Source organism: Oreochromis aureus, linkage group 2, assembly GCF_013358895.1.
Source record: "Oreochromis aureus strain Israel breed Guangdong linkage group 2, ZZ_aureus, whole genome shotgun sequence".
Taxonomy (NCBI): domain Eukaryota; kingdom Metazoa; phylum Chordata; class Actinopteri; order Cichliformes; family Cichlidae; genus Oreochromis; species Oreochromis aureus.
The window spans coordinates 26,381,846-26,394,683 of record NC_052943.1 but is presented as its reverse complement, the minus strand read 5'-3'; the positions used below and the strand labels follow the sequence as shown (position 1 = coordinate 26,394,683).

Here is a 12,838-nt window from a genome sequence, read left to right as displayed (position 1 = left end):
TATGGTTAGTAACCACAACTGAGTCTGAGACACAAGGAATCTGAAAAGTGTCTCTAACAAACTGTGGAACAAACCACCAAGTAAAGAAACGTCAGTTCTTACTTTTCTGTAGACAAAGACTCTGAGTTTGAGGCCTCCCAGTGTCTCCAACTCCTGCCCATGGTATAGAGCCTTGGATGACAGCTGCTCCTTCAAGATGTGATTGCTCATTAATTTTCTCATGCTGGGAGTCATCGTCATACTTCCTGTTAGACATGTGGAAACAATGGCTGTTCATACCCATTTCTGATTATCCCTACAGGATGGCAGGAAAGGCCTTTTTTGGGGGACACACGTTACCTTTAAAGGCATCATTCAGAGGAGCAAGCATGGTCAGAGCCTCAGACCCAGTCAGGTGGGGGGTTAGACCAGCTTCAACAAACATCCTGGTCGCAGTGGAAACAGATGAACTTTCAGCCAGCTCCAGGAGAGTTTTAGCTGCAATAGACAAAGAAGTATTAATACTATCTCTGGTACAACTAATAATCTTTCTAGGTAACCCTAACACTTATATCATCTAAAAATGATAACCGTAACTTGTGTTTGTTAGAATTTTCCACCAATGTTCAGTTCCAGTGGGACTCTGAATGTGGACAAATGTGACTTGGTTTATTTTAATATTTTTGGTCCCACAGTCATTCAACACCACCATTGGACCAATCAGTTGGTTCAAGCTGTGATTTCATTACACCAAGATTTAATTTGGTTGAATACCACCCAAGTGTAAAGATCCAAGAAGTGGACGGATGAGACTAAGAGGGTCCTCACTCTTAGTCTCAGTGAGGACTCTAAACCTTAAAAGATCTGTAAAAATAATAAACATGAGCTTGTTTTCGGATCTCCAGCTAAGACAGAAGTTCTTCCAATGACCTGAAGGTATAATTCAACTCTGAGTCCATGATTATTCCAAGTGCAGTATGTTAAAACCACTACTCAAGGACTATTTTGTGTGGATTCCTTGCACAGCAATATCTTCCCTATATTGGATGCAGCATTGTGGTATTAGTAGCATTGTTTGTAGTGCAATTACCTGAGTCAGGAATGAGCAGCTCGCCAATGTAGTGGATGACTCCATTAGTGGCCAGTTGGTCCGTCTTGGTGATAATAGCTTTGCCGTTCAGGGTCATGTGGTCTCCATCACAGCCGACCTCCAGCATGGTTCCCTGCAGCGTTTCCATTGGTGTTCCTGACACAATCGACTCCGCGCAGTGCATGTTCTTCAGGATGTGGTAGTTGAGCAGGTCTGAGGGTGGCACACATCAGATCAGACAAAAGTGATTGAAAATATAATCAGAGCCAGACAGAAGGAGTCACAGTGTCTTGTGCAAGTCACCTTTTAGAGCTATGGGGTCTCCCAGAATTCTGTTGAGGGTCTCCCGAGGAATCTTCTCAAAGGCGTCGTTGGTGGGAGCGAACACAGTGTAATGACCCTCGCTCTCCAGCATGGTGGTGAGACCTGCAGCAGCAAAGGCCGTCTGAAACAAAATGAGAAATACAAGAAAACAGAGACAAGAGTTTAAGCTGATGCTTATTCCATCAGAACTTACAACAACTACAAGTGTCTGGGGACGTGCAAACCTGTTGCTGGAGAAAAGCTAAATGTTCAGGATTTCATAGTACTCTAATTGTTTTCTGTGGGTGACAGATCTGGACAGCAGTCACCCAGAATATGTTACTGTGGAGCATGTGGTTAAAAAAATGTTGTCTTGACATATGAAAAAAACTTCTGTGAAAAAGATTTCTCCTCAGTGTCTCATTTGTTACTCAAAAAGCTGTATAATATCATTCAGCATTCATTGGGCCTTCACAGATGTCCATGTTACCCATGCCATGTGCACTTATGTATACTTTGGCTGTAGACATTGTTGGGCTGCCTTAGCCAGCATTCCTTTTTTAATGTCTGCAACAGCAACTATGGACTAGCAGATCCAGTTAATGGGGTATCATACTGTTCAGTCTTCCTCAGATATCATATTCCATGGTGCTAGAAAGAAAGTCCGACCGACTCCTGAACCTTAGATTCAGAAGGAGAGTTCATGGGACTCTAGAACTTTTACTGATAATTTATCTTGTGCTATATTTTAATCATATTTACTGTAGTTGATGGAATCAAACTCATTTTATGGTGAAAAATGTTCTTCTTAAACTGTTGAACTATTTGCCCTGCTATGATTCACAGCCTGGTGAAACTCTCTCTGTGATACTTATTCTATACCCAGTCATGTTACTAATGAACCTAATTAGCTGGCTGATGTTCCACCAGCTGTTACACAACTTTTACAGTTGCTTTAGCTGTTCCTGTAACAACTTCATTTAAATATTTTTAGATAAGTAGGTATTCCTAATTTTGTAGGCTGTTTTAATACTATTTTTCCCAAAGGTTAAAAACAAAAAAAGGATTGTAAATTCAATGCACTTACACGCAGAGTCTCCAGGTCCTCATCAATGTCAATGATTGATTGCATGTTGTTGGAGATGGCGGTGATGACGCGGTCAACCACGTGCACGATGCCATTGGTGGCATGTTGGTCAGGTTTGACCAGACGAGCGCAGTTCACAGTCACAATCTGCAGAGATAAGAAGAAAATGTGTTAACGTATTGTTACTGCAAACATTTGTGTTGTGCCTTTAACAGTTATGTGTATGATCTTACACTGATGATCATACACATAACTGTATGATGCTAATGTAAGATAATAATCATGTTCAGAGCAAAACTGTACATACACCCTCAGTTTTGAGCCTGGAGACAATTTGGTAAAAAAAAAAAAGGTATCTTAACAAGGACTGCTGACCAAAGTCCTCTGTGGAGAAGGGAGAGCAATAGCTTAGCTGATTAATACTCAGAGACCTGGCTAAAGTCGATTGTCTCAGCTAATGATTCTTCCTGCGGTGGTTTCACACTGATTACAAATTTCTCTGGTCTATATTCATGTTATCATGACAGCTAAACTTGATTCCTGTGCCAGAGTTACAGGCTAACAATAGTATGTGTTCATTCACCCCGTTGCTGTAGTGGTGTATATGGACGGGGGCATCCTGGTACATGGAGGAGAAGGTGGATCCATGCTTCAGCTCCTCTGAGGTTAGCCGGCGATTCACCATGTGGTAATGAAGAGCATTCAATAGCTCAATATTCACGTTGCTCACCAGAGCATCAAGGATCTCCTGGAGAGCAACAACAAACAACACACAATGAGTTAGCTGGAGAACTATTGCTGATTACTCCTCACAAAAGGAGCATGAGGTTGCAGTAAAAGTGTGTGAGTGTGTACTGACTGTTGGCAGAGATTCCCAGGCCTTGTTACTCGGGGCAAAGAAGGTGAAGCTTCCTGGACCTTCGATCTCATCCCTGAGTTGGGCTCGATCAGAGTACATCTGAGTGGTGGAGGCACCGACCACACCCAGAGTGCTGTAGATGTTCACAAGAGGCAGCGCTGCAATGGCACACATAAACAAACACAGCTGATGACTCTCTGCAGTAAAATCCCAACAGATGTTTTAAACATATTCAGTGTAAGGGGTCAGAGGTCATACCAGCAGGACAGCCCTTCTCTCCGGGAATCTTCTCATAACCAGGGCAGCACTCATAGGTGATCACCCTGCAGGGAACACATAAAAACACAGGAGAACATGAGGATCCTTGTGGACCTTCTTGTATTCCCTGACGTCAGAGCAGAGGCCTCATGTCGGACTTCATGTTCCTGTTTCTCTATAAAACTCTCAGCTTCCACATCAGGAGCTTGTGACTCGTCTGTAGTGTTTCTGCTACAGGATACTCATAAACTCCTTAAAGTGCAAGTGGTCTCATGAAATGAGAAAAAAAGAGCTCCAGTAACCAATCAGCCCTTACCTGACTCAACAAAACACGCCTCTTTGTCCAGGAAAACAACAGCTTCTGCAAAGCTGAAGACTCACCTTTGTTTACTGCATAAGTACTTTGCACACTAACCACTAGTTTATCTAAAGAAAAGACAGCAAAACTATCCATATTATGGCTTTAGCTGAATGGAACACCTTTACATGTTTCAGCCTGAGTAAGTCATCAGCTGGAAGGAGTTAATGTCATATGACACAAGGGGAACTCTGAAACCAAACTTCCCTTCAAAAGAAACTTAGACTTTGAGAGAGCTGGATCTGAATCAGAAGCAGCTGGACTGTTTGCTGGATTATGTCAAAGTGCTGAATGAAGGAAAAGTATAAGATAGTGGAATGGCAATATGATATGAATTTCATCCTTCCATGTGTGCCTGTTTGGTGGCTCTTTAGTGTGTACAAATGACACCAATCTACCTGTTTAAATAAGCATCTGTCTGTAGAAGACAAAACAGAATGAGCACAGCCTCTGGACAATCACTTGAAAAGTCGGAGTACCCATTGAGGCCACATTATTAGCCAGTACAAGCTGCTGTACTGCAGCCAGTGTCGACCAGTGGGACAAGTGAGCACTGAATTTTGCTGATGACCCTTTTCTGAGCACGCAAACATGACTCATTTGGACACAGAGTGGATGAGGTGAGTGACATGCTGCCTGCAAATTATGGAAAAGAGAAGAAAAACAGACAAGGAAAGGCTTTGTGTTTCTCTGAATGTTTTGGATTCACAGTTTAAAGTGTATTTCACCAGAAAAAAATATTACTTCTGCATCCAGACCATTTAATTGCCCTCTAATTTGTTCCAGTTTCTCACTGACTGAAGAGTTTTTCAGTCAGTTTTTGAAGACATGATTTAGGGCCATTTCATCTCGCTTAGATTCAGTTACACACGCCTTATTGCAGGTTATGACATGTGTGCTAGGTTTACATGTCACACATTAGTGGAAGCAGCACATGTACTATTCCTACTCATTGTAAAGCTGTATGTATGGGACTGTTTTTCCTCGCTGTGCCAAAACATTTACAGTCTGTCCACAATCTGTTCGTCACGGTGGGCAGAAGGTTCCTCTATGTCTAAAAAACAATTTAAAATAATTGGAATTCACATTATAAACATAAACTTGTCTGAGAAAGGAGGAAATTACTTAAGAAATGCTTTGGTGACAAGTTTATGGTGTCAAATTGTAGTTTAAAATCTTACGAAAAATCCAAAAAACACGGTTTATTTTATAAATTATGGTGTGGATGTAAAAAAATAAGGAGAAAGAACAGTATGGCTGATGGCTGGGTTACCCTGTGAGTGACAGAGATTAACTAGAAAGCGAAAATTTCAGAAGAAATTTTATGTGTGCCTATGCCGCTGCTAATCACTGTAGTTTGCCATTCATACGGCTACAGAGAGCAAAACTCAGAAGAGCAGCCATTCTCCACCATGAACTATGGTAAAAACAAACACCGCTCACGCTTCACAGATGACAGCTTACAGTTTTGTGTAAAGATGAAGTTACTTTGTACAGCGCCGATTTGCAGACGCTGCCAGCACACAGGTTCATGAGCAGAAGTCCCATTGTACCACGGCAGACCCGACAATGTTTGCATGAACACACTTTGAAGCATTACATTATAGACCACTTTTCACACATGCATTCACTTTTTGTTTTTGTTATTTTTACACAGTGTTCTGAATTATGAACAATGGTCTACAGCCAATCCTGTGTATTATTATACAAACTTTGGTTGTGAGATTCAGATAACTATTTAATAAAAGCTAAATATTTTATATGAGAGTAAGAAAGAAAAGTATATCTTTGTGTCCACCTTTCTGTTAATGCCCTAGCTCCCCCTAAAAGCTTTGCTAGATCCGCCCCTGCACAGTTACCAGCTGTCAGCTACACAAAAAAAGAGCTTGGTCTTTGTCTCTCAGAAACAACTCATAACTTCCTTCAACTCATTCATGTCACCTAAAGTGTAAACCTGTTTCTCCATCACCAGTTCAGCTCTGATGATTCAGTAAGGACATCTCCTGATTTCATCTTCATGCTCCAGCAAACATCAGCTGATACTAGAAATTAAAATCAAAAGAATTCTAACAACAGCTGATCAAGCTTAAACGTGCTGCTGTTGTTTAGCGCGATAAATAAGAGCGAACAGCCGATCATTGATCAGTTTCATGATTGACGTTTCAACACGCGAGAGAATGACAGGGGAGGCTTCGTAACGACAGAATAAATCATAATGTTTTCTCTGAATGTGGGACGATTCCGTTTATACGGCACGGCAACTCTATGAACTAACCCTAATGAATAAAATAAAGTCCAACGTCAGTAACTTAGTACGCACACAGCTGTATATATAAACTCCCGTGGCATTACGATTGTAAAGGTCAACGAAAATAAATTACACCTAAACTCGGTTTATATCTGACCCAAATAGAGAGCGACCGGTGCTGACACGAGTTTCACCGCCTCAATATAAGCCAAGCCTGGGTGCTTTTTCACGAAGGGTTGCTAGCGGTAGCGAGCTAACTATGCTAGCGGCGCTAGCTAGCTAGCCGACTATCAGCAACACATAAGAGAACTGCTGCTAAATAAACTACACCTAAACTCGGTTTATATCTGACCCAAATAGAGAGCGACCGGTGCTGACACGAGTTTCACCCGCCTCAATATAAGCCAAGACTGGGTGCTTTTTCACGAAGGGTTGCTAGCGGCGCGAGCTAACTATGCTAGCGGCGCTAGCTAGCTAGCCGCTATCAGCAACACATAAGAGAACTGCTGCTAAATAAACTACACCTAAACTCGGTTTATATCTGACCCAAATAGAGTGCAGTTCATAACTTCTTACCTGAAATTCAGTTCACCTCACGCTCCTGCCTTCGCTTTCCCTGATCCATGATTGACCACCGCGTTAGCAATCGCCTGCCCGGCCTCATATGTCTCGTTGGCGGCATGTCCTTTCTGTCACACACCGTGGGTAGCTGCCCTCTGTTGTAGCTCCACCACCAAACAACTCAGTTATTTTTCCACATCCAGCTGTAACTCCGATTCTATGCGAGCATTTGCGAGAGACCAGGAGGTGAAACGACAGAGAGAGTCCCTCGCTATCCATTTGCAGCCAAGTCGCGGCAGCTAGCTAGGTAGCCAGCTAGGTAGCCGGCTAGCTGTCAGGCAGGACCGACGTAGTCAGAGCACTGTCGCTAAATATGGGATGTCTTGATAAAACAAGCAGATATTTGAAGTTTACACACCTACATTCTCGCCTGAAAATATCTTAAAAGCTTATTTTGTGACCTAGAAACACGAATAAAAGACATATAAAAGCGAAGTGGTGGCCGCCATTGTTCACTCTGTAGAGGCGTGTATATGAATTGTGGGATATTGAGTTTTCCACCAAGCATTACCGTAACTTTTGAATGATTTGCGCAACCTTAAAAATTCCAAGGGCTCCTGAAAGCAGCGACGCTGTGCGCACCGTTGAAATTGTCATCATTACGGTAATCCAAATAAGGGTACACAGGCTGTACCACTCCCGGCATACCACTAGAGAGAGCCAAGACACCACAAATGAAGTCTGTTTATTTGGCGCCAAAAGATGAATTGGCCTAAATTTGCACTAAAATATTAATATTTAAAAACTATAAAAGTTATAAACACCAAAAGTCATAACATAATAGTCCAGCTCCAGCCGCACAAAATGATCTAACATATGTAACCCTAATGTCAAAACTGTTTGGCAGAGGAGCGCGGGAAAATTTTCACTAAAATATTAATATTTAAAAACTATAAAATTCATAAACACCAAAAGTCATAGCACACCATTCCAGATCCGGCCGCACAAAATGAGGTAACATATATGAAGCTTGTCTCAAAACTGCGGCGAGAGATTCGCTGCAAAATTTCAGGCGGAAACTGGAGAATAATAATAATAACTAGAAAGCGAAAATTTCAGAAGAAATTTTATGTGTGCCTATGCCGCTGCTATTCAGTGTAGTTTGCCATTCATACAGCTACAGAGAGCAAAACTCAGAAGAGCAGCCATTCTCCACCATGAACTATGGTAAAACAAACACCGCTCACGCTTCACAGATAACAGCTTACAATTTTGTGTAAAGATGAAGTTACTTCAGACAGCGCCCGATTTGCAGACGCTGTGCACACAGGTTCATGAGCAGAAGTCCCATTGTACCACGGCAGATCCGACAATGTTTGCATGAACACGCTTTGAAGCATTACGTTATGGACCACTTTTCACACATGGTTGATGTACCCAAACAGCCGGCTGTAGCTTTTCAACTCACAGCCCGACACACACTCAAAAACAGCCGAGAGCACAGACTACGCCCGAGAGGCGTGATTGCAGGTGCCGCTCAGGTGGGTCCACCTCCCCTGCAGCGGCACTGCAGACCACGCCCGCCACACACATCAAACACGTAAAATAAATATTTATGCACTTTTGCATTCACTTTCTGTTTTTGTTATTTTTACACAGTGTTCTGAATGATGAACAATGGTCTACAGCCAATCTTGTGTATTATTATACAAACTGTGGTTGTAAGATGCAGATAACTATTTAATAAAAAGCTAAATATTTTATATGAGAGCAAGAAAGAAAAGTATATCTTTGTGTCCCCTTTCCTGTTAATGCCCTACCTGGCCCCCTGGCAAAAGCTTTGCTAGATCCGCCCCTGCACAGTTACCAGCTGTCAGCTACACAAAAAAGGAGCTTGGTGTTTACAGGAGTGCAGAATTATTAGGCAAATGAGTATTTTGTCCACATCATCCTCTTCATGCATGTTGTCTTACTCCAAGCTGTATAGGCTCGAAAGCCTACTACCAATTAAGCATATTAGGTGATGTGCATCTCTGTAATGAGAAGGGGTGTGGTCTAATGACATCAACACCCTATATCAGGTGTGCATAATTATTAGGCAACTTCCTTTCCTTTGGCAAAATGGGTCAAAAGAAGGACTTGACAGGCTCAGAAAAGTCAAAAATAGTGAGATATCTTGCAGAGGGATGCAGCAGTCTTAAAATTGCAAAGCTTCTGAAGCGTGATCATCGAACAATCAAGCGTTTCATTCAAAATAGTCAACAGGGTCGCAAGAAGCGTGGAAAAAACAAGGCGCAAAATAACTGCCCATGAACTGAGAAAAGTCAAGCGTGCAGCTGCCAAGATGCCACTTGCCACCAGTTTGGCCATATTTCAGAGCTGCAACATCACTGGGTGCCCAAAAGCACAAGGTGTGCAATACTCAGAGACATGGCCAAGGTAAGAAAGGCTGAAAGACGACCACCACTGAACAAGACACACAAGCTGAAACGTCAAGACTGGGCCAAGAAATATCTCAAGACTGATTTTTCTAAGGTTTTATGGACTGATGAAATGAGAGTGAGTCTTGATGGGCCAGATGGATGGGCCCGTGGCTGGATTGGTAAAGGGCAGAGAGCTCCAGTCCCACTCAGATGCCAGCAAGGTGGAGGTGGAGTACTGGTTTGGGCTGGTATCATCAAAGATGAGCTTGTGGGGCCTTTTCGGGTTGAGGATGGAGTCAAGCTCAACTCACAGTGCTACTGCCAGTTTCTGGAAGACACCTTCTTCAAGCAGTGGTACAGGAAGAAGTCTGCATCCTTCAAGAAAAACATGATTTTCATGCAGGACAATGCTCCATCACACGCGTCCAAGTACTCCACAGCGTGGCTGGCAAGAAAGGGTATAAAAGAAGAAAAACTAATGACATGGCCTCCTTGTTCACCTGATCTGAACCCATTGAGAACCTGTGGTCCATCATCAAATGTGAGATTTACAAGGAGGAAAAACAATACACCTCTCTGAACAGTGTCTGGGAGGCTGTGGTTGCTGCTGCACGCAATGTTGATGGTGAACAGATCAAAACACTGACAGAATCCATGGATGGCAGGCTTTTGAGTGTCCTTGCAAAGAAAGGTGGCTATATTGGTCGCTGATTTGCTTTGGTTTTGTTTTTGAATGTCAGAAATGTATATTTGTGAATGTGGAGATGTTATATTGGTTTCACTGGTAAAATAAATAATTGAAATGGGTATATATTTGTTTTTGTTAAGTTGCCTAATAATTATGCACAGTAATAGTCACCTGCACACACAGATATCCCCCTAAAATAGCTAAAACTAAAACTACTTCCAAAAACTTTCAGCTTTGATATTAATGAGTTTTTGGGTTCATTTAGAACATGGTTGTTGTTCAATAATAAAATTATTCCTCAAAAATACAACTTGCCTAATAATTCTGCACTCCCTGTATTTGTCTGTCAAAAATAGTTCATAACTTCCTTCAACTTATTCATGTCACCTAAAGAGTAAACCTGTTTCTCCATCACCAGTTCAGCTCTGATGATTCAGTAAGGACATCTGCCGTTTTACAGCTGTAGCTCCAGCAAACATCAGCTGATACCAGAAATTAAAAGCAAATGAATTCTAACAACAGCTGATCAAGCTTAAACGTGCTGCTGTTGTTTTGCGCGATAAACAAACAAGAGAGAAACGCCGATCATTGATCAGTTTCATGACTGAAGTTTCAACAGGCGAGAGAATGACAGGGAGGCTGTCATAAAGTTCAACATGCGCACACAGCTGTATAGAAACTCCGTCGTGCTAGCTAGAACGCAGTACGAGTTATTGTAAGTGACTGAAAAAGTCAGCACAACGAAAATAAACTACACCTAAACTCGGTTTATATCTGACCGAAATAGAGTGCAGTTCATAACTTCTTACCTGAAATTCAGTTCACCTCACGCCCCTGCCTTCGCTTTCCTGATCCATGATTGACCACCGCGTTAGCAATCGCCTGCCCGCCTCGTATGTCTCGTTGGCGGCATGTCCTTTCTGTCACACACGGTGGATAGCTGCCCTCTGTTGTAGCTCCACCACCAAACAACTCAGTTATTTTTTCCACATCGACCAGCATCATCGGCCCATATAAACGAAAAATAAGTCCAGCTAAGACACAGACCCTTGCCGAGCGATCGGGCGATTAAACAAATTTTAGCCACCTCACTATCAGCCAAGCCTGGGTGGTTTTTCACGAAGGGTCGCTAGCCGCGCTAGCTAGCTAAGCTAGCGGCGCTAGCTAGCTAGCCAGCCGGCTATCAGCAACACGTAAGAGAACTGTTGCTAAATAAACTACACCTAAACTCGGTTTATATCTGACCCAAATAGAGTGCAGGTCATAACTTCTTACCTGAAATTCAGTTCACCTCACGCTCCTGCCTTCGCTTTCCCTGATCCACGATTGACCTCCGCGTTAGCAAACACCGGTCGCCTGCCTCGTATGTCTCATTCGCGGCATATCCTTTCTGTCATACACCGGTGGATAGCTGCCCACTGTTGTAGCTCCGCGTTATAGCACCACCAAACAACTCAGTTATTTTTCCACATCCAGCTGTAACTCCGATTCTATGCGAGCATTTGCGAGAGACCGGGGAGGTGAAACTACAGAGAGAGTCCCCTCGCTATCCATTTGCAGCCAAGTGCGGCAGCTAGCTAGGTAGCCGGCTAGCTGTCAGGCAGGACCGACGTAGTCAGAGCACTGTCGCTAAATATGGGATGTCTTGATAAAACAAGCAGATATTTGAAGTTTACACACCTACATTCTCGCCTGAAAATATCTTAAAAGCTTATTTTGTGACCTAGAAACACGAATAAAAGACATATAAAACGAAGTGGTGGCCGCCATTGTTCACTCTGTAGAGGCGTGCTATGAATTGTGGGATATGGAGTTTTCAACACAAGGATAAATCTTTTCGGCTGTACTACTCCCGGTATACCACTAGAGAGAGCCAAGACACCACAAATGAAGTCTGTTTTTATTTGGCGCCAAAGATGAATTGGCCTAAATTTGCACTAAAATATTAATATTTCAAAAACTATAAAAGTTATAAACACCAAAAGTCATAACATAATAGTCCAGCTCCAGCCGCACAAAATGATCTAACATATGTAACCCTAATGTCAAAACTGTTTGGCAGAGGAGCGCGGGAAAATTTTCACTAAAATATTAATATTTAAAAAACTATAAAATTCATAAACACCAAAAGTCATAGCACACCATTCCAGATCCGGCCGCACAAAATGAGGTAACATATATGAAGCTTGTCTCAAAACTGCGAGGCGAGATTCGCTGCAAAATTTCAGGCGGAAACTGGAGAATAATAATAATAACTAGAAAGCGAAAATTTCAGAAGAAATTTTATGTGTGCCTATGCCGCATGCGAATCAGTGTAGTTTGACATTCATACGGCTACAGAGAGCAAAACTCAGAAGAGCAGCCATTCTCCACCGTGAACTATGGTAAAAACAAACACCGCTCGCGCCTCACAGATGACAGCTTACAGTTTTGGGTAAAGATGAAGTGACTTTGCACAGCCCCGATTTGCAGATGCTGTGCACACAGGTTCATGAGCAGAAGTCCCATTGTACCACGGCAGACCCGACAATGTTTGCATGAACACTCTTTGAAGCATTACGTTATGGACCACTTTTCACACATGCTTGGTGGTGTACCCACACAGCCGGCTGTAGCTTTTCAACTGACAGCCCGACACACACCCAAAAACAGCCGAAAGAGCACAGACTTTACGCCCGTGGGTCCACCTCCCCTGCAGCGGCACTGCAGACCACGCCCGCCACACACATCAAACACGTAAAATAAATATTTATGCACTTTTGCATTTACTTTTTGTTTTTGTTATTTTTACACAGTAAATGATTAACAATGGTCTACAGCCAATCTTGTGTATTATTATACAAACTTTGGTTGTAAGATGCAGATAACTATTTAATAAAAAGCTAAATATTTTATACGAGAGTAAGAAAGAAAAGTATATCTTTGTGTCCCCTTTCCCTGTTAATGCCCTACCTGGCCCCTGGCAAAAGCTTTGCTAGATCCGC

At 42.5% G+C, this 12,838-nt stretch overlaps 1 protein-coding gene across 1 annotated transcript in view; it reads right to left on the bottom strand.

The window, feature by feature from the left end:
* Nucleotides 1-12,838, bottom strand: part of tgfbi (transforming growth factor, beta-induced) — a 41,444-nt gene that overhangs the window by 4,481 nt on the left and 24,125 nt on the right. Inside the window, exons 3-10 of the mRNA XM_039621425.1 lie at nt 3,577-3,641; nt 3,319-3,476; nt 3,043-3,207; nt 2,460-2,606; nt 1,373-1,514; nt 1,070-1,282; nt 340-477; nt 103-245 (exon numbers count right to left, since the gene is read on the bottom strand). Coding sequence (XP_039477359.1) covers nt 103-245; nt 340-477; nt 1,070-1,282; nt 1,373-1,514; nt 2,460-2,606; nt 3,043-3,207; nt 3,319-3,476; nt 3,577-3,641 — 1,171 coding nt within the window. The remainder of the gene's footprint in view (nt 1-102; nt 246-339; nt 478-1,069; nt 1,283-1,372; nt 1,515-2,459; nt 2,607-3,042; nt 3,208-3,318; nt 3,477-3,576; nt 3,642-12,838) is intronic.